This window comes from Podospora pseudocomata, chromosome 7, assembly GCF_035222375.1.
Source record: "Podospora pseudocomata strain CBS 415.72m chromosome 7, whole genome shotgun sequence".
Lineage (NCBI taxonomy): Eukaryota > Fungi > Ascomycota > Sordariomycetes > Sordariales > Podosporaceae > Podospora > Podospora pseudocomata.
This window is the reverse complement of record NC_085891.1, coordinates 437,897-457,125: the sequence shown is the minus strand read 5'-3', so window position 1 is coordinate 457,125 and position 19,229 is coordinate 437,897. Positions and strand designations below refer to the sequence as shown.

The 19,229-nt window shown below is 52.9% G+C and overlaps 6 protein-coding genes across 6 annotated transcripts; 4 read left to right on the top strand and 2 right to left on the bottom strand.

Moving 5' to 3' along the window:
- Nucleotides 1–37: 37 nt before the first annotated feature.
- Nucleotides 38–1,469, top strand: pin1 (peptidyl-prolyl cis-trans isomerase Pin1). The gene is made up of 4 exons (XM_062893236.1): nt 38–579; nt 645–911; nt 982–1,238; nt 1,309–1,469. Exons 1-4 carry the CDS (start codon nt 571–573, stop codon nt 1,316–1,318), a joined length of 543 nt encoding a protein of 180 aa, XP_062738907.1. The 5' UTR covers nt 38–570; the 3' UTR covers nt 1,319–1,469.
- A 171-nt stretch (nt 1,470–1,640) lies between these two features.
- QC762_703860 (uncharacterized protein) lies at nt 1,641–7,229 on the bottom strand. Its single transcript, XM_062893237.1, has 3 exons — nt 3,640–7,229; nt 3,459–3,570; nt 1,641–3,408 (listed from the first exon to the last, which is right to left on the bottom strand). Exons 1-3 carry the CDS (start codon nt 3,985–3,987, stop codon nt 2,141–2,143), a joined length of 1,728 nt encoding a protein of 575 aa, XP_062738906.1. The 5' UTR covers nt 3,988–7,229; the 3' UTR covers nt 1,641–2,140.
- On the top strand, nt 5,305–9,328 carry QC762_703870 (uncharacterized protein; the record flags this gene model as incomplete). Its single annotated transcript, XM_062893238.1, is given in 6 exon segments — nt 5,305–7,257; nt 7,268–7,674; nt 7,729–8,008; nt 8,079–8,290; nt 8,332–8,614; nt 8,666–9,328. 5 exon segments carry the CDS (start codon nt 7,277–7,279, stop codon nt 9,326–9,328), a joined length of 1,836 nt encoding a protein of 611 aa, XP_062738905.1. The 5' UTR covers nt 5,305–7,257; nt 7,268–7,276.
- Nucleotides 9,329–9,609: 281 nt separating this feature from the next.
- On the top strand, nt 9,610–10,188 carry QC762_0104790 (uncharacterized protein; the record flags this gene model as incomplete). Its single annotated transcript, XM_062884242.1, has 2 exons — nt 9,610–9,673; nt 9,736–10,188. 2 exons carry the CDS (start codon nt 9,610–9,612, stop codon nt 9,897–9,899), a joined length of 228 nt encoding a protein of 75 aa, XP_062738904.1. The 3' UTR covers nt 9,900–10,188.
- Nucleotides 10,189–10,988: 800 nt separating this feature from the next.
- On the top strand, nt 10,989–11,432 carry QC762_703880 (uncharacterized protein; the record flags this gene model as incomplete). The annotated part of the gene is made up of 1 exon (XM_062893239.1): nt 10,989–11,432. One exon carries the CDS (start codon nt 10,989–10,991, stop codon nt 11,430–11,432), a length of 444 nt encoding a protein of 147 aa, XP_062738903.1.
- A 3,904-nt stretch (nt 11,433–15,336) lies between these two features.
- On the bottom strand, nt 15,337–18,319 carry SFC1 (Mitochondrial succinate-fumarate transporter). The gene is made up of 3 exons (XM_062893240.1): nt 17,225–18,319; nt 16,406–17,162; nt 15,337–16,349 (listed from the first exon to the last, which is right to left on the bottom strand). Exons 1-3 carry the CDS (start codon nt 17,292–17,294, stop codon nt 16,193–16,195), a joined length of 984 nt encoding a protein of 327 aa, XP_062738902.1. The 5' UTR covers nt 17,295–18,319; the 3' UTR covers nt 15,337–16,192.
- Nucleotides 18,320–19,229: the final 910 nt, after the last annotated feature.

The window sequence follows — 19,229 nt, the reverse complement described above, 5'->3', positions numbered from 1 at the left end:
ATCCATCAGCATCAGATGGGGTCCCTCGTGATCCCCGGTACACAGAGTGAGTGGCACACCTTGGGACAAAGGAAGACAGGTGACGGGATGGATGGGATGGTCTGAGACTCTCAGTCGTCCAGCTGAAGACCCCCCGGGGCGGGGCTTGCCCTGTGAGGTACTCCGGCTGGAGACAACAGCGCCAAGCAGGAGCGGGGTGGTTTCCCGCTGCACTCCGCAATCCATCCAAAGGTTTCCATTGCACACTTGACCCCTCTCAGTGCAACCCTCGACGACCTATTCCAACCTTCCCGTCTGCAGCACGTCATCTTCTTCTCTGTGTTTTTTTTTAGGAACTGCTTTTCTTTTGGTTACCTCGGTAGGTATTTGTCTAGATACATACCAACTCCAATCCCACCATTTAAAAAGGGTCCACAACCTGTTGCCCCTCCACGGCACCAAGTCCCACCAGTTCAACCCAGCCAGCGTTTCATCACGTCGTAGCCTTGTTGTCCATTCTCCAACAACAACAACAACAAAGTAGTAGCCATTTGTTGTTTTCTGTCCATCCTAGACCAACAATCAATCATCATGAACGGCGTATGTCTCAATGTCAATATCTCGAGCTTACTATATCATGTAACTAACCCTGCATCCTGCCCCAGAACCAGCAAGAAACCGGCCTCCCCCCTCACTGGGAGGTCCGTCACTCCAACTCCAAGAACCTGCCCTACTACTTCAACTCCGTGGACCGCACCTCGAGGTGGGAACCCCCCGCCGGCACCGACCCCGAGAAGCTCAAGGTGTACATGGCGACCTACCACTCGGCCAAGGCGCCTCTTCCCACCGGCGACGCCCAGTCCGGCAAGATCAGGGCGGCGCATTTGCTGGTCAAGCACAGGGACAGTCGCCGGGCGTCCAGCTGGAAGGAGGTATGTTTACTGTCATTTTTGACCATGTCTCGAAGGAGGACTGTAAGCTGACCATTGGCTGTCGCAACAGGCCGAAATCACCCGGTCCAAGGAGGAAGCCATGTCGATTATCAAGGCACACGAGCAGAGGATCAAGAGTGGGGAGATCACCTTGGGGGAGTTGGCCCTGTCGGAATCAGACTGTAGCTCGGCGCGCAAGAGGGGCGACCTGGGTTATTTCGGACGCGGGGACATGCAGAAGGAATTTGAGGATGCTGCTTTTGCGCTGCAGAAGGGAGAGATCTCGGGGGTGGTTGACACGGCGAGTGGGTTGCACTTGATTGAGAGGTGAGTTTTATCTTGGTGACCTTTGTTTTGTTTTGTTTTGGATGAATGCTAACGGAGATGGGATGCATAGACTTGAGTAGAGATGGGAACGTGTATGGATCGAAAGAGAAATTGGGTGAAAGGCATCAATTACAGGATGAGAGGGTATCTGAGGTCCAGTCTCAGTAGCCAACAGAGGACATCGGGTTGACAATAGATCAGCATTGTTCTCTGCAAAATGCCCTGCCCCGGTCTGCGAGTGTCATGATTGTTTGCCAAGTCTGCCAGACAAAATTTGTTCCAAGTCTACCTTCTATCCTATCGACTGCTTTAGCCGTTGGCAGCCTGGCTAGGTGCCACGCCAACTAGACATGCGCCACAGTTTACTATGATCACACGCAGGCAACTTTCAAGTCAAAGAGATCATCATCCAATAACCAGAAGCAGGTACAATAACCTCCTTTTCTGGCTTACTTGATTGCTATCACTTCCCGATTACCAAATACATAAACAATTCATCATGATGATAAACTCCGTCGCCAATGCTGTCATCAAAAAGACAGAAAAAAAGAAAAAAAAAGCAAAAGACCTCAAAACGGGAGTCGGGGCTCTGAAACCGTTCCAATCTAGAAACTGCACAATGGGTATAATATAGCCAACGCCGCCCCGCAGAATTCCCCTAGAAAAAATGAAACGTCCACTTCATGACATGTTTCGTACATCCTTCTTTGGTCTCGTAAGTTGTTGGTTGCTCTCCAGGAGCCTTGAAGCAACTTTAGCCCACTTTGTTTTCAGTTGTTTTGGTGTTGTAGTAGTATTATTCCCTCCCATAATTTTCATCTCTCCAAAAGGTCCCGAGTGCCCAAAATGATGTCCAAACTTGTTTGTTGACCCTCAAAAAAGAAGTTTGTGTGTTGTCCAATCTAGGCACCCACACTCCCCAACACCCACGACACCAGCGGCCCAATCGTCGAAAATACCACCGTCATGATCCCCAGCGCCATCATCGACAGGGCCGAATACGGCGCCGCCTCGCTTTTCGTCTCGTAGAGATAGGCAGTCCCCATTGCTGCAGCGTTTATGCCCACTGCTACGCCTGCCGCGACGGTTCGGGGGTCGTTTTCCCCTTTGGTGGTGGCGGTGGTGGTATCGTTGGTGTGATCATCGCGGCCCCCAATGTTGACAAGATGCTTTTCCAAAAACCGGCCGACACCAAGCCCGAGCGACATTTGATAGACGATCCCGCTTATGACCACCATTGCTGCGTTGAGGGACTTGTCTGCTGATAGGGTGTCCAGCACGGGGTTGCCTAGCGCGAGGGTCACGCTCCGTGCGGCGAAGGCGAGGGCGCGGCCTTGGGGGGCGACGCCCATTGTGTGGGCGAGGAGGGGGCCGCAGGAGACGTTACCTAGGGCGATGAGGGACGAGACGGTGAAGACTGTTAGTCCTGCGCGAGACAAGAGCTGGAGGCGGTATTCGTAGAGTTTGAGGCCCCAGGATACGAGGCCGGCGTTGAGGATGGAGAGGGCGACGTCCCCTGCTGTGAGGGGGACGGAAAAGCTGTTGAGGAGCGCGCTGGAGAAAGGGTTGTGGCTTTCGAGGGTTGTGAGCATGGCTTGGAGGGGGCGGGAGGAGAGGTGGCCGTCGAGGAGGAGGTAGGCTGCCATTGTGAGGGAGGTCCAGAGGACGGCGTTGAAGAGGCCTGAGAGGAGTGTGCGGGCGAATGGGCGGAGGTAAGGGGAGGTTTTGAGCGATGATTGAATGGCTAAAGTTGAAAGCCAAAGGGCGAATAGCAGTAAGGTGGATAGTGGTGTATCGAGAGCAAGGCAGACGCGGAGAGGTAGGCCAATGGTGAGAGTTAAGGTCCACATGAGAAGGAGCATTGGGTTTGCAAGACACCAGAGTTTAGCTGATGTTGAAAACGATACAGGGTGAGTTGGCGAGGCCTTGGAATCAGGGGTCATCGATTGAGGCGGGGTGACACCCAAAGAAAAGTCCTCTGTGTCCATGGAATCGCATACTGATTTGACTGGTGAACGAAGTTTCGGGTTCTGTCTCTCTTTTTCAGTTGTTGGTGACCCCTTTTCGATGTCTGACGAAGACCAGCTGCCAGAGTCCCACCGCACCATGAGGCATTGAAGGGGAAGAGCTAGCACATAGGACAAAACTGTGTTGAAAAGGCCGGTGAGGACTAGGCTGGTCAGTCTTCCCGATCTCTTTTCATGGGGAAGGACGTCCTACCAAAGCAACCAATAATCGGCCCAATAACCCAGACATCTGTGAGCGAGCCCTTGCAGATCATAAGAAATGGAATCGTGAAACCAATAGACATGTGCCGGTTGAGAAGGTCGGCCTTGTGATCGCTTGTTAGCCTCGTGTTGTGGCATACCTCCACTCAACTGTCAACGAAAACAAGTCTTACCGGTCTCTTGAGGTGGTTCCGGTAAAAGTCCTCTGCACCTGGGAAGATACACCCGCACGCACAAAACAGCCCAAAGATAGCCGCCATTGCTACAACTGATGGAGGAAATTCGACCTTGTTGCTGTTGACGTTCAACACCCCCTGGATTCCAGCCATCAACAACTGAGCCACCACCGCAATCCCAACAGCAATCCCACCATCCAAAACTCGGGATAATAGCTCCTGATACCGCCGTGGGGGTGCTGTTTCAGAGTTCTGGGGTGGCGATACAAGTAACCGGCCTGAGTCGGTGTTCATGACTGTGGAAGTAGATGCGAGAGGCGTTGGAACGGTTGCTTGTGAAGCCATTGCAGTATGTAGCGAGACCCAGCACCACGGTAGCGGTGCTCGGATCCGAGAGGACTAGTGTAGTATCAAGAAGAAACCAAGAGAAGGCCGAAACGACTTTCTTCGGGATCAGAGGATAGGACAACAGTAGTGACAGTAGTGTTTGCTTCTCACACAAAGCCGTACATATGCCAAAGCAGTGAGACAAGACTGGCCGTGAAGGATATCCGAGAAGACGGTAAAGACGGGAGCAGCAGACGAGAAAAGAGGATGGCGATAGTCGCACTTAAGGGGACTGCATTGGCAAGTCTGCTTTTTGTCAGAACCTCGTGGTGTCTGGGACACACACTGCAGCCGGCCTCGCGTTTGTATTCCCCGGCGCCCATGTGGAAATGCGAATCAGTATCAGTCATGGCATGGAGTGGAGTTTGACCTTGTTCCTTGTGCCTAGTCTGGCGCTGTGGGAAGCGAAGCGGTCAAGGGGTCGGTTGGGAAGCAAAAGTCTACTCCCAAGGTTTCGCTCGGCCGGAGGTGAAGGTCACCCTTTCCTTGCTTCCGCCCGCACCCGAGAGCCACCGAGGACTGGGCACAAAAAGGAGACAAAAAGAGAGGGGGAGGGTGCTGCCCCGCAACCAAACGCTGTGCTCTTGCTGATCAGGAGTATTTCGGTATGCTTCGACTGTGATTCGATACTCGAGCAGGCTTGTGGCCCAGTGCCACCGGAACTTTCTCCCCAGTCCATCCACATCTAACCCAGAGATCGAGAAAATAGACACGACGCCCAGGCCGTGGTGGCCGTGGTGGTGCCGTGGTGTGTTTGCCAGCTGGGCTTCACAGCATGGCGGTTGGTGGTAGGTGATGTAATAGGACGACACGTCAACTTGTCGGTGTAGGCTACCCATCTCCTGGAGTCCCTTTCTTCCCTCTACCTGTACGGCCCGCGATGACCTGCATGCTTGGGTCATCAAACAGAAGCGGCACACAAAGGGTATCTGGGAAGCCGGGAACATCTTGGGAGATCGAGTGTTTGTGCTTTGAGTCTCCAAGCAACCGGAACGGCAGGAGTTCTGTGCCGCCGGGAACCAGGCCCTATTGCAATATCGCCATCCCAGCACCGAACGGTTGGCTCGAGGGGTGACGTTCTCGTTTTACACGGCCGGGGTGCGTAAGGACCCTGGCATAACTGAACTGGGAGCAGGCACATAACGAGTAAGTGCCTACAGAACTGTTACTCTCTCACACGCAGGCACACACACACACACACACCCGAGGCTCAGTCCAGCAACCCACGCACCCCTGCTCGCAGCCACGTACCGCCCAAACACGCATCCAAGCGAGGGGTCTTGTCTTGACTGTCATGTCATGAAAATGACGGACAGGAGGCCCCTCTCACAGAGCCCGGGAAGGGGGCCGAAGCCGCATAGGCTACCCGATACATGGATATCAAGCCACTGCAACGCCCCGCAAACAAGATGCCGGTGTGGCTGCCAGTCATCCAAACGACAGCAAGCAATCAAGCTATCATCCTCAGGGCTGCGTTAGGCTAGAGACAGGAGCATGTCAGATCTGACAAGCGCCAGCGTCCGGATGCTTCCGTGGTGGCTGCGGCGTAGAGGGTGCGAACCAGGGGGCTGTCAACAAGCGTCCACTGAAGCCCAATCGGGACACCATGACAAACCGAGAAGCCAAGACGTCGTATCTTTTTTCGGGCCTCAAACGAAAGCATCAAGAGCAGTCCAGTCATGAAGTAGTATGAGCTCGGGGATGTGGCGGTAAATCTGCACCTTTCCGCCCCGAAACAACGGTTTCCTGCGGCTCGAGCCGTCCTCTGGCCCAAGCGTGATAATCAGCGATGTTTTCACTGAGAGCACAGCAGGTACAACGCATGCGCATCGTAAAAGTAGAGGGGAGCGTGCGGTGCCCGGGTGGTTGGTGTGGTGTGCTTGATACGCTGGGTGGTCTCCGTGGTCTGTGTCGTGTACTGGTGTTGGTGCGATTGGGTTGGCTCGTGGGGAAGATGGATGTAATGGCGAGGGACATCGGAGAAGGTGGTCCAGCCGTCGTACGTCTCCTGTCCACAACGGCTTGTGCTTGTGCTGCGCGGAGAAGCTAATTCAGACGATCGTCTTCGAAAACCGTGGTCGAGGCCCTGAATAGCTGAGCGTCTTCCTGCTTCCTATTTTCATCCTCCAACGGCAGCTTAGTTCGGGCTGCGAGATGGCTGTTCCCCACGATCGGCGACATCCTGGGCGCATGCTGCTGTCGGTCGGCCTTTGAGCGTCAAGCGTGTCCATTTTCGTTGCAACCACTGCAGTCGCGCCATGCTGTACGACTGGATCGCGACAAGAAGGGGAAAAGAGAGAGCCTGGGACTCGCTGTGTTGGCATCACCACAAGGCTGACGCTCCTGTCGAGCACGCATGAACTAGCCCAATCAACACGCTGTGCATCACGCTGCTGCGACCAGTTCTGGTGCAAAAACCGCCGTGATTAGCCCGCTGGACAGGTCGGGTCCGAGTCTACGTCTTCCGAATAAGCCTCACGACGAAAGCTCCGAATGATGCCCGCGGTCGAGAATGGGCAGGCGCACCCGCTGCTTTTTGTTTCCCCCGTCCCAGTTTCGGGTGTGGACACGAACCCGTATCAGGGCAGTGACGATTCTCGAAGGCCGGATCATTGACTTTCGATGGAAGGAAACATCCTCTTCCCTTAGATCGCCCTTTCCGATCAGAGAACGAGAGAAAATCGGACTGGCAAAGGCCGGTCGACCGGGATTCCGCTTTCTCGGTTAGATTTGCCAAACTGGAGAAGGTCCTCTGCGATTCTTCGAGAAGGCCGGTTGACAGGGCCATTCCAGGCCCCAGTTTGGGGGGAGGGGCCGCCAGCCATGGAAATGTTGGCAGAGAGCGTGTGTCACCGGCGGCTGGGAACCTTGGAAGGCGATCGGGGGGATCGAGGGTAGACCGGGCGGTTGAGAGAAGGTGGGCGGCGTCAAGCACGGTCTGGGCAGGTATCATCCATATTCTCCGCATGGGTCACCGAGGGAGAGATATGCAGGGACTCGTTCAGTCATGTTGGGCAAGAAAGTGGCTGGCCGTCGCGCGCTCGCTGGACAATTTCGGCACACCGCAGTCAGATATTTCATGGTGTGTGTTGTGTGTGCTTTATGCTGTTGGAGATAGAAATGCCATCCAGAAGGCTACGGGCGTAAGAGATGAAAAGGGAGGCAGGAGGCATAAGGCATGAGTTGAGCTGTCGTTGAGATAAGATCTGAAATCTGGGGAACACCCATGACCGGCCATGAGGAGGAGATGTTGGAGCGGAAGCCTTCCCCGAACCTTGGCGTGTCCAGGGCAGTGGTGCACAGGCCACATTGGAGCGGGGTTAGGGGTGTGAGGGCCCAAAAACAACAGAAGGGGATGCGCTGTAAAGTCAACAGAAACACCAAAACGCCACATATCACCACGACTCGACTCGTGGATGCAGGATTTTGCTTTGAGCTGCTGCTGTGTCTCTCTGCCCGCAAACCCATCCCTGTCCCGATGGACCCTGAATTTCTCGTCAAATTGCTGAGGGCGTACGACGCGTCATTCGATGCAGCGGCGGTGAGGGCCGCCTTCAACGGCTCATCCACGGGCAACCAGTTTGTGCAGTGGGCAACATCCCATCTCACCCCGGACACTCTCCTCACCCCGGACGAGTTTGCCCAGTAGGTTATCGTCGTCGTCCTTGTATATTCCCTCTCATACTAACCCTTTACGAGATATGCTGCACTGGAGAAGGCCGGCATGGTCGACAAGCTGGCATCATCCTCGGATCTGGCTGCTGTTCAGGGGCTCACGGATGAGAATGTCAGAGACGCCATCGAACAGCTGGACAGGTCTACCCAAGCCATCACCAAGCAGACCGAGACCCTGAAGCAGCAGCGTGAGGCCCTTGACCGCCTCGTGGCTGCGGATCGCCAGACTCGCCAGGAAAGACGGGTGTTTGAGTCGGAGCAGGACCGAAAATATGAGTCCCAACGTAGGGATCTTACTCTGGCTGTGCGTTCAGAAACACACACGTCCCCTCCTATCTCGACCCTTGCGAGCTTGGTAATAACAAGGTGTTCAGGTTGAAGAGCTGTCTCAGTCCCTGGATTCTCAACTTCTCGAGTTGGAACAGCAAACCACAGGGGCCGGCCCGGCCATCCAGCAAACCGTCGACACCCTGTTCCGCTCAGACGATAAGCTCCTGGCAAGCCTCCAGAAACTGGGATGGGAACTGGATACAAAAGACCCTGAAGAGCAAAATCATGTCGTCATGCTGCGTGAAACATGTGCGAGGTGCGGACCCTTATCCCCCATTGTTTTCCTTCTCGATTCAGGGACTCACGCGAGGGCAGGCTGATCAAGTGTACTGTGGAGGGCGTCCGGACGAGACTCGATCGTATCTATCTTGAGACCTTGGAGGAGAAGAATTCAGGGTCCAGCAGCCGAGTCTCACCTGGAGAAGTCTCTTCCCTGCAGGAGGAGGTCGAATCCCTCTACTCCGAGATCCTGCCTGTTGCACAGATGTCTGTCGAGCAGCAGTTTCTCGAGCCGGCGCTGAAGAAGGTGGAGGCCAAGAATGGCCAGGAGCAAGCAAAGTCGAAACAGGCAACTGGATATGTGGGTGGCTTGGACACAGCAGTAGGGGTCCTCGGGCTAACCGCGGGTTAGGTTCACGACTGTCTCGACTACCTCCTCGATCATGTGCAAGATTTAAGCGCACGCCTAGAGGCGTTCAAGGCTTACCAACTCGCGGCCGATTCTCTCCTCGAGATAGCCCAGTCAGAGGTTGCCACCAAGGTCGCACTCGCAACACCGCGTTCACGTCGTCCGACCGTTAGTCAACGCGGTGTGATGGATTCTCCCGTTCGTCCTCGGCCCAGACATGCTCGACGCTCTTCTGGGATGGGCGGTGCTATGGAAGAGTCGCCACTGGACGAGATATTGCGATCGCTTGCTATCAGTTTACCCCACGAGGAAGAGGGGACACCTGACTTCCCAGCTCGGGCAAGGGAGTTGGCCAGTATTCTCGCCGAAAGGCGCAGCAAGACTGAGGATATTGCCAAGAACGTACAAGAATCGTTCGATTACACGGCCACCAGACAGATTGCTGATGGAAAGGTTGCCATCCAACTCATTCGTGACTCGATCCTGGCGGAGAGCCCCTTTGGACATGTTCGACTGGTGGACCCCGAGATCGAGAGCTCGATCGATGTGCTCTCTCAGGAACTGGAAAAGATTCGCCAAGAGAAGGAAGGGCTCAACAACAGCATGGCCAAACTCAGGGCCAGAAGCGCAAAGAAGGATGAGCTCATCGCTCGTTGGGGTTCGTGAGGTTTCTCTACGGGTGCACTGCCCCTGAGATCTGCCGTCGGAATGCCCCACTTCATCTGATCGTTGGGTTTTGATGATATCAGCCAAGCGTTCGGATCTTGGCACCATCGTGAAGTCGAAACGATGATGACATGACGATGATTGAATCAGTCCAGCTGAACGACAGAACTTAAAATCCAGAGTAGGTCTGGTGTATAGGTTATCGACTTGTCCTCGGCAAAACTACAGTTCATCTTTACAAAAAACATAACAACGACACACAACGGAAAACCTTCATCACAATGGACAAAGTCAAGGACACAATGCGCAAGGGATTCGAGCAGGCGACAATGATCAACGAAGAGCGTATGTCATTCCTTATTTCTTTGTCGTGGTTCTCCAGTGACTGACCTGGACCCTTCGTATAGCGGCTCCCGAGAAGAAGCACCATGCTCTCAACACCACATACCCCGCCCAAGCCCATCAGCCAAGCATGGTTGGCGGAACCGATATGCACTTCAACAACACGGCGCATACTGGGCAGACAGAGACGGGCAAGAGTTCGCTGGGACAACCAAGCAGTAAGCCCTGATGGTTAAGCACTGGCTTTTGTTTTGTGTGTTTTTGTCTCGCACGCTTGGCATCTGAATGATGGAACACAAGCCTGATAACATTGTATCCTGGAAAGCGTTGACGGATTATTTGGAGGAGAGTAATAGGGCCAAGCGAGGAGCTGGCCCGTCTGGGGTAATGGCTGCGATGGGGGAACACTTTGAGCAGCCTTAACGAATTATGAAGCAACAAGAACGCAAACTTGTATAATAATGTATTCAATGCACAAATATGATAAAAGGACTGCCAGATGGTCAGTAATATTCAAAAGTTAAAAAGGATTGAAGTTCAAGGCCAAGCTTGATATTCAGCTCCTGGCAGTTCGACCCTGTGGAGCCATTACATAGTTCGAATCGTCAGTAGATGCCTCTCCGGCCCATCCGGGTATAGCCGATACTCGTTCTTGAACTGATCTTCACCTGTCATCCACCTTTTACGTCCTCAGCCCGGCCTACTCGGGAATAACGCTCGGACTTTTTGTTTTTCTGCAGCAGTACCGGAAACAAAACAATCATGTCAATAGCAGAGGCTTTTTCTCGTAACACATTGACAACAGCGAAGGATTCTATGCAGTTAGTTCAGGGCTGTAAATAGCCACCAAATCATAGAGGACCCAGAGATGAGGTGGCACAAGAAAAGAAGGATACGAATTCACCGAGCGGTCAGGTGAGCGACTGAGTTGGGGGAATACGAAGGACCCGAAGTAACGTCGCAGCATCTGCTTACCCACTATAACTCCTCACCGTGGCTCCAACTATGCCGGATGAGCTGCGGACCAAGCCCCAATGGAACTATGATTCTCGTGTTGCGGCTTGGAGATGCTTCGCATAGCATGTATTCGGCAGTGGCCATCCGGAGAATCCTGGAAGGGTCTTATGTCAGATCATGTTTATGTCAGGAGAGGTCAACATGTTGAATTGTATGCGAGTAAATAAGTATAAAAGGAGTTGAATGTCTTCAGTCTTGGTCCAATTTACTTCCTCATCACCATCACCAGCATCCAGTCTTGCAGTCACAGTCACGCTCGAGTCTACTCTACCACACTCAAACAAAACAACCAAATTTCAAAATGCAGCTCACCACCGTCCTCCTCGGCCTCGCCGGCACCGCCCTCGCCGCTCCCGCTCTCGAGGCCCGCGACGCCGTCTCCGCCATGGCCGCCACCCCCCAATGGGTCGTCAAGTCCTTCACCCGCACCTGCAACAAGGCCGACACCTCTTGCAAGGTCACTTTTGGCGTCGACACCCAGACCGGTGCCGCCGTGACCAACTGCTCCTACACCGTCACCGGCGCCCCCGCCAGCCGCGCCCCGACCAACGGCGTCACCTGCGGCCCTTACACCCTCAGCTCGTCCTGGAGCGGCCAGTTCGGCGAGGGCAACGGCTTCACCACCTGGTCTCTGGTCGACTGGAGCAAGAAGCAGATTGTCTGGCCTGCTTATGCTGACTGGGAGTTGGTCAACGGGAAGGCTGTTGTGCCTGATAAGAGCTATGCTCCCCAGACTTTGGCTTGAGTGCCTGACATGTTGGAGGGGTTTTAGGGGGGGTTTTGTTATGAAGTAATGGGTTAATGAATGAAGGGACTTTTGACGGTGGGGAGATATATAAGCGAAGGATTGTTCCTGTTATGAAATGGTTCGATAGACTTGCTGTTTAATGCTCATTTGTTGTCACTCTCTGAACAGCGATACTCGCCAGCAGCGAGGATCCTTGCCAAGTGAAGCCTCCATCTCCCAAACCAGATCCTAACAGTGTGCAAATCTCAGGGGTAGTTACCTGGTACAACAAACATAGGTGTTCTTCGTAGCACCAACGCCGACATTTCGTTTAAAGTAGATACCGCAGGTATGTATCCAGTTGCTTCCAGCACATCGTCGTAATCATATTGTCCACAGCTGTGATTTGACACACCAGCAAATCAACCTTGGTTTCCTGGTGGATTGAATCACCAAGCGAGTCAAGTGATACCCCCTGCTGAGGCGGCTTGTCAGATCGACCGTTTCCCCGCGCCCTTCGCCAGAGGCGATACCTTTTATGCATCTTGCTTCTTCCATCTCAGGGTTTATGTCTTCTTTTCCTCCTCTGGCTTCGGTTTCTTCGGTTTGTTTGGTGTCTTGTTTTTCTTCTTTTCCGCCTTTTCCGCCTCTCTTTGCAACCGCGCAGCCTCGGCCTCCCGCTTCTGAAGACAGTGACTACACTCAGGAACTCGTTCGTCATGGTGTTCCAAACAGACGCCACACCACTTTACGTGTCCCTGATTCTTGCAGCGACTATCTGGCGATTTGTGGCATACGGGCCTACATGGCAGGTGAAGTGTGAGCCGTGGTGGGGGTTTCACTCAGAACATAAGGGTGTACGAACCAATGATAAGTATATGATCCCGGCATCATGTCAGCTGGAGCCACGGCTAGCTCTGATTGGGGCCAACTCAAGGTAGATTTCCCGCTAATGTTGTTACTGACACGTCAGAGACTGACGAATGATCAACTCGAGTTGTCTCTTGAATGGCTAACGAGGCACTGAACGTTATGAGGTGCTGCGGTGAATAGATAGTACTATGGCGAACCGGCTAGTATCCAACACTGGTCAAGGCCTCTAGGTTTGGGAAGGTCTTTATTCTACCTTCGATAGATCCCCATTATTCCCCTCTGTTCGACCCCCAGTCCAGCCCTTTGATCAGCTCGCCTTTCAATGTCTGTGGATCCTAAAGGCTCGACATGCAGCCCAGGTGCAGTCTCGCAGTTTGGAACATTTCCGGAACTGTCACGGCCAGAGCTATCAACAGTACGAAGTGGTAGTGCTGAGAACAAAGACCTTTCACTCACAAAGTGTGGTGATACCGTCTGAGTAAAACTGTGTATTGACTGGCTACCATCATGTTAGGTGGGCACTCTGGGACCCTGCAGCACAGTAAGCAGCTTTAGAATTTTGAATAAGGTATGCTCTCAATACCTAAGGTTTGATGATAGTTCTAAGTAGGTAGGTAGATAGGTAGGTAGGTGGTATTGTCCCCTAGCCACTGCTGCTTATTTAGGCGCTTGATACCAAGCTGATATCAGTTTGTCAGATGGTAAGCGTGGGAGATAGCATGTTCTATTTATGCACTTTAGGCTTCAGCTGCAGCTTCATCTTCAGCTTCCGACTCGTCCGAGTCTGAAACTACAATGGGCGGTCTCTCGGCCAATGGGTTAAGTGCCGCCGAATCATCTGAGTGGAACAGCCAGTCGAACCCTTCCTTCAGCTCCTCCCGCTCTTCATCCTCATATCTATCCTCCCCAATCCAGATCATATGATGATACGAGTTTTCATGTTTGGGCAACGCCGGTTGAAGAAACTTGCGGACGATTTCGGTGCGACTCGGCTTGCTATGCAGGGCAATCCAGATGGCCCCGTACCTGTGAGATCTCCGAGTGTGCTTCACAAAGGCACAGACAAGATCGTCTCTTCTGACAAGAGCGCTCTCCAGCTCGGTGGCGTAATAATCTCGATACGCATTCAGTTCCATTGGGGAGTCCTCATGCTCCGAGTCAGGCCGGTACCAGACCGGGTCCCAGTCACGAGTTGTCCACCCCGGATACCTGGCGTAACCGACATAACCGGGTACCGTCTAGGCGAGATCACAGTCGGTAATCCCAGTCACCCTGCCGCTGGCGTCCACCAAGATGTTTGAAGAGTCGAATCCAGGGAGCTCGAGTACGAACCGGCCGTCATCCTGCGGCAAATATGTGACGAGCACCGGGAGAAGTCTGCCAGTTGCCATTGTCCACGAGGTACCCAATCCTCCATCAGGCACATTTGTGTGCATCGCGAGGTACTCGGCGGCAGTGTCGAAAGGGCCAGTAACCTCAACCCTTGGATCTTCCTTCTCCACCATCAGGTCTCGATGGTACACGGGACCAACCATGTACTTGCCCCGAGTGCCTGGGTCCTCTTGAATGCATCCAATATTGTCAAAGGAAGGCAAGGTGGCGAGTTGAGCCATAGTTTTGGCCATGCTGGAAAGGACCCTGAGCCGGAAGTATTCGAACATGTCCTTGGGCCCCCTCCTTGTCGTACCAAGCGTGTGATGCGGGAGTCCCAATCAAGAAGATGGTGCAGATGTACGGTTGGCGAATGTCGTTGCCGAAGGTCAAGTCGAATCCGTAAACCTCCGGAACCGGAACGGTGGTTCTCTCGCGGATAATTTTGAGGGTAGCGACCTCTGACCTCATGGATAGCGCCGCCTCCTCGGTCCATCTCTTGCCCCAGAAAGCAGGTACGCGGACCACGAGTTTGAAATCTCCGTAAGCGATAATGAAGATGAAATTGAATTCTCCGGCAAGTCTCCGGACCACACGACCATCCAGGGTTTTCAAGACTGGTGCATGTCGAAATGCCATGTTGTAAGTAAGGCGGACAAGGGCTTCTTCTGAGATTCTCGGGATTGGGCCAAACATCTCCGTATCGAAATACTCATCAAATCCTCATCCGCGTCAGGGCCTGCCATGTTTGCTGATTTTTTGGTGATCGCTAAGGCGCATGGCAGGTAGATAGATTGCAGTGTTGGGCCTGAGAGACTGGCAGAAGAAAAATGAAACTGGTGGGAGCAAAACGGGGTGTGGTGTCAATACAGAGCTATGGTGTTGCTTTCATTCCGCCTGCTCCTTCACGAGTTTTGGAAGTGATGACTCAGCTGGTGCTTCCATTCATATTCACTACATAGATTTTCCCGCTTCTAAAAAGGTCAGAACAAAGAACACACGAGAGCATCTGTGCCCACACCTCTTTTCTGCCTTTCAGGCGCAAGCTCACCACATGTGGGATGTGAATGGTGAGCAGGTTGCTCTTAGGGCTTGAGGCACATGGCTTTTGAGTCTTATTAATTTTCTCAGTTCATCACCAAAATCATCACTTTTCACTCTGGGCGTTCCACACCCCAAGCTCTTCAGATAGGTATCTCCTACGTTACTTCCGAATAATAAGACAAAGATCATTGAGGCTTATTGGTGCTCTCACATGACTTTGATCTAACCTGTGGAGTAAACCACAACCCAAATCATCACTCAACATTGAACCCCAAATGTTAGGCTGCTCATGACTATACTCCTGTTCCCAATAAAATTCCAGAGCCAATCCTGGATAACTAAATCCTCATCCTCATTCGTAACCGAATCTCCATGGCCCAATTTACATCACCACCACCAACCGAACCTAGTAGATCTGGAAATGTGGCAGTTTCAGGTATCATGGTAGAGAGATGCAGACGGCGAAGGGCATTCTGATTAGAGTTGAATAACTAACAGGGACTGTGTACGAGATCGGGGCTTAACAAGAGGACTCAGCGGTGAGGTCAGCATAGACTTTCATGACCAAGATGCACTGTGGCGAGATGTTCATTTTAACCACACCTATACACCACACAGCTGCAAGTGTACCATCCTCAGCTCATGTTCCATGCAGCCATCTGAACCTGCATCGTCAACTACCAGCACATGACCCAAACAATAGAAGTCAAAAACACCAAGCCCATCATGCATCAAGTACAGTTCATCTAAATTCCTCGGATATATACACCACCTCCATCTTACAAGGTCCAAAAAAAGATAAAAAGGTCTTGCTCGTATAAACAAAATCGCGCCACCCAATGCAATGCATGCCTTCTCTACCAAACATGTAATTGCCATGCTTTTGGAGAACAAAGTGACTTTTCGCAATGCCCATTCCCTTCCATCCAACACTTCCCATTCCAAAACCCTCCTCTTCTTCCCCCACCTCAAGAAGATCACAGCACACCAGACCGCCATCCCTTTCCCGTCCGTCTGTCCCTTTATGTACCTATCCAATCCGGTTCCATATCGACGTATCCAAACAAAGTGGTATCCTTGACTCGGGCGGCGTTGGTGAATTACCGTCCTCGATGGTAACACGGTGATCTGAAAGCCCTTGCGCTTCATTTTCCCGTGTCGCTGCCGCATCTCTTGCTCCTTTTTTTTTTTCGTAAAAAGAACAAAAAAGATGAGAGGAAGAGACAAAAAATCAAAAACTGCTCGAACTCAATTCATTCAAGCAGCCTTGGCCTTCATGCTATCAAATTCCTTGTCGCGACTATCCCAAACAAAAAAGCAAAACAGCAGTTTGTGATCAGCTTCCAACTCCTTGAAAAAACAACACAAAAAAACAAAAGGCCAGATGCGGGAATATGAAACAAAATCCAGGGAGGGTCCAGGTGGTCCAGGGGAGTTGGGTCCGGAGGGGTCCAGGATATGGGTGTGACGGCTGTGATGATGGGGAGGAATTATTCTTCGTACCTTCCCCCAGTGATGACTGATGGGCCGCTCTTCTCGAGCTTCTCCTTAAGGAACTCGTAGACGGTGAAAGTGACGGCCTGGCCGGGGGCGACACGCATGATTCTGGGGGTGATGCCCTTGTAGAAGGCGTGGAATCCTTCTTGCCTGTTGTTTATCGGGTTAGTGGCGTTTTGTGGAGCGAGACAAAGAAGTGGACCTACTTGAACATCTCGCCAGCAATCTTGGTGATTCTCTGGAGGGCGGAGGTGCCGGGTTCGGCCTTCATCTTCTGGAGTCTGGTCTTGATGGTATCGATGGGGGCGTTGCTCAGAGGACCCATGGCACCGGACACGAGACCGATGAGAGTGGTCTGGTAGCTGGGGAGGTTGCCGCCGACGTACTCGGGCTGGTACTGGTACAGCCACTCCTTGAAGTAGGTGTAGGCAGTGAAGTTCACGGCCTGGTTGCTGCCCTGTCTGAGCGCGGTGAGCGAGACACCTCTGTAGAGCGCACCGAACCCCTCCTCCTTGACGACGGTGTAGAGAGCGTGGGCGGCGTTGCGGTACTTGGGCACATCGAGGGGATCGGCCATGGAGTGGTGTTGCGCCTGGAGACGAATCTTGATGACTTCCATGGGAGTGACGACGGCAACGGCCTCGGTCACACCGGCAGAGAGACCGGCAAGGAAGAGGGCCTGGCCGGAAACAACACCGGTCTCCTTGTTGGCGAGGAGCTGCTTGTACCACTCGAATGAGGTGAAGCGGATGGCCATCTTGGGAACGATACCAGTGAGCACGGCACCGAGACCCTTGTACAGACCAAGGGCGGTCTCCTTCTGAACGATCTCGACACCAGTGCGGATGAAGCCGCGCTTGGCCTGGCCCGGTACTCTGCCGCGCTTGGAAAGCTGCATGCGCACCTTGATGGTGTCAAGAGGATGGCAGACCAAGGCCTCCATCATACCAGCACCACCACCAGCTGTTTCCTTTCATCAGCATTCCTTGTCCCCGATTTCTTTTTGTCGCAAGGCTTGAGCTCACCAATCAAGTTGGTCGCGGCGGTGGCAGGCTTCTTCTGGCCATCCTTGCCGCCTGATACTTTTGTGGCCATCTTTACGATGTTTTCTGGGTGTGAGGAAAGAGAGGTGTGTGGTGGTTCGAAACCGGTGTCTCCTACTGGCTGGCTATGCCTTGTGTCTTCGTCTTTCGTCCTCCGCAGTAAGTCCGGCTAACAGAGATCTGGTATCCAAAAAAAAAAGCTCGTGGGGTATTCGTTATTGTGCTTGGTCGTATGTACCGGCTTTTCGCGGAGAGGGAGGGGAGGAAGGGGGAAGGAGGCTCGCCAAACAGCAAGAAGTCCGTTGTTTCGTGAGAGCGTTGGATGGATAACGAGCTCAACGGTCGAGTGTCCAGGCGAGTGGGAAAAAGTAGGCCTATGTGTAATTTCTGATCGAAAATCTCTTAACAGCGAGTTACGGCCGGCCGGGGCTTGACACGAGTCAAGAGGTCCCAAGACTGGGGACGGGTTATGGAGCTGAACAACACCGGGAAAATAGCACGGGATCCACCTCCGCAACTGGGAATGTGGAAGAACAATGTAAAAAATACGGGGGGAAGCCGGCTAACGGGGACGGAATGGCGGGGCAGTTGGACGGAGACCTGGAACAAAGAAAGAGAGAGAGGAAAAGACGAGTTGGCGAGACAGCAGGACAATGACTCCAAATATCCTCTGGATGATCTCGAGCCCTGGGAGCGAGCAACAACCGCCAGATCGGATGTAATGACGGGGGCCGAGCCGAAGAGGCAGGAAAACCGAGCAAGGCCCAGGCACCAGTACACTTGTAGCCGGTACATGGTGTTTACAAGACCGAAAGACCCGACCCTTTCTCTCTTTCGGCTTGTAACGAAACGAGGGACAAGAACGAGATCCCCACCACGGTTGTGGGTTGTGTCAGAAGACGATGATTCCCAGTCCCCTTGCTGGGACAACCAACTTTTTACCCGTGATCTGGCCAGGGAACTGTAGAACATGTTGCAGCGTATTTTGCTGTTGAAATGTACACTACTGTACCTCCAAGAGGCAGAGCAGAAAAAAAGACTGAGAGATCTGCAAGGGCCATGACGGGATGTGACGGATTGAGGAGCGTGGAAAGCGTCCAAAAACATGCCGGGCACAGGCACACGGGGAGCGTTGAACGTGGATGGTGGGGTTGTCGAGGGGCCAATTGGGGCTGTGATTGGCCCCTTCGTCCCATCGGCGCAGCGGAGCTTTCCTTTGGTTCGAGGCTCTGCCGTTTTCCCTGTCCATGTTTGTGTGTATATAATTCGGTATTGTGTTGCTTGTATTTCATCCTTAACCCCGTGGTTACCCGTAGGAATATGTATTCTGTGCTGCTGATTGGATATATGCAGCATTTTGACAGCTCTTCTCCTGGAAATTGGAGGGTGATGAGTGCCCCGCCGTTCTGTGTTGTTTACCCTGACAGTGACGAGCTGGACAGGAAGAAGTGAACATCACTGAAGGCGGCTGGACGTTGGATCAATGGCTGGCAACATCATCATCAATTGTGAAATTTCCCCTCTTCCTCGTGACGTCCTGCTGCGTTCAGGGTCAACGGCGACCAGCACCAGCTCCCCACCCTGCCCACAAAATAATTGAGACACTAAAGTACGTTAACCCAGATTATGCTATGAACTATACCTTAAAAGTAAGTTAATAGGCCTTTGAACAATCTTTTAAGATCCTGTTAACTGTCCTTAAGGCCTATATATTATCTATAAAGGCAACATTACCTACTTCAGTGTCTCGATTATTTTGTAGCAAGGGTGCTCCCCCAGTCCCAAAAGTCTGAACTGGCTTGTGATCTACCAGTGACGTATTTACCATAACCGACTCCAAGCCGAGCTTGTGATACTGCGGGGAAGCTTGCTGCAGCGAGGGGTGCAAGCAGTCCCCACAATCCCTCCACACTCTTTCAACCGCAGACTCGGACGCTTCCGGGATCGCCCTCGACGTCTGCAACCAGCGCAATGCCGAGGTCATTGG

What these genes read in the sequence shown, in the direction of transcription:
- QC762_703860 (XM_062893237.1), bottom strand. Translation starts at nt 3,987, where the DNA reads ATGGCTTCACAAGCAACCGTTCCAACGCCTCTCGCATCTACTTCCACA. An exon ending in GGAACCACCTCAAGAGACCG is followed by an intron (nt 3,571 to 3,639) that starts GTAAGACTTGTT and finishes AGCGATCACAAG; the next exon opens with GCCGACCTTCTCAACCGGCA. An exon ending in GCCGATTATTGGTTGCTTTG is followed by an intron (nt 3,409 to 3,458) that starts GTAGGACGTCCT and finishes TGACCAGCCTAG; the next exon opens with TCCTCACCGGCCTTTTCAAC.
- pin1 (XM_062893236.1), top strand. An exon ending in GGGCGTCCAGCTGGAAGGAG is followed by an intron (nt 912 to 981) that starts GTATGTTTACTG and finishes CTGTCGCAACAG; the next exon opens with GCCGAAATCACCCGGTCCAA.
- SFC1 (XM_062893240.1), bottom strand. Translation starts at nt 17,294, where the DNA reads ATGGCCACAAAAGTATCAGGCGGCAAGGATGGCCAGAAGAAGCCTGCC. An exon ending in CGCCGCGACCAACTTGATTG is followed by an intron (nt 17,163 to 17,224) that starts GTGAGCTCAAGC and finishes GAAAGGAAACAG; the next exon opens with CTGGTGGTGGTGCTGGTATG. An exon ending in ATTGCTGGCGAGATGTTCAA is followed by an intron (nt 16,350 to 16,405) that starts GTAGGTCCACTT and finishes GATAAACAACAG; the next exon opens with GCAAGAAGGATTCCACGCCT.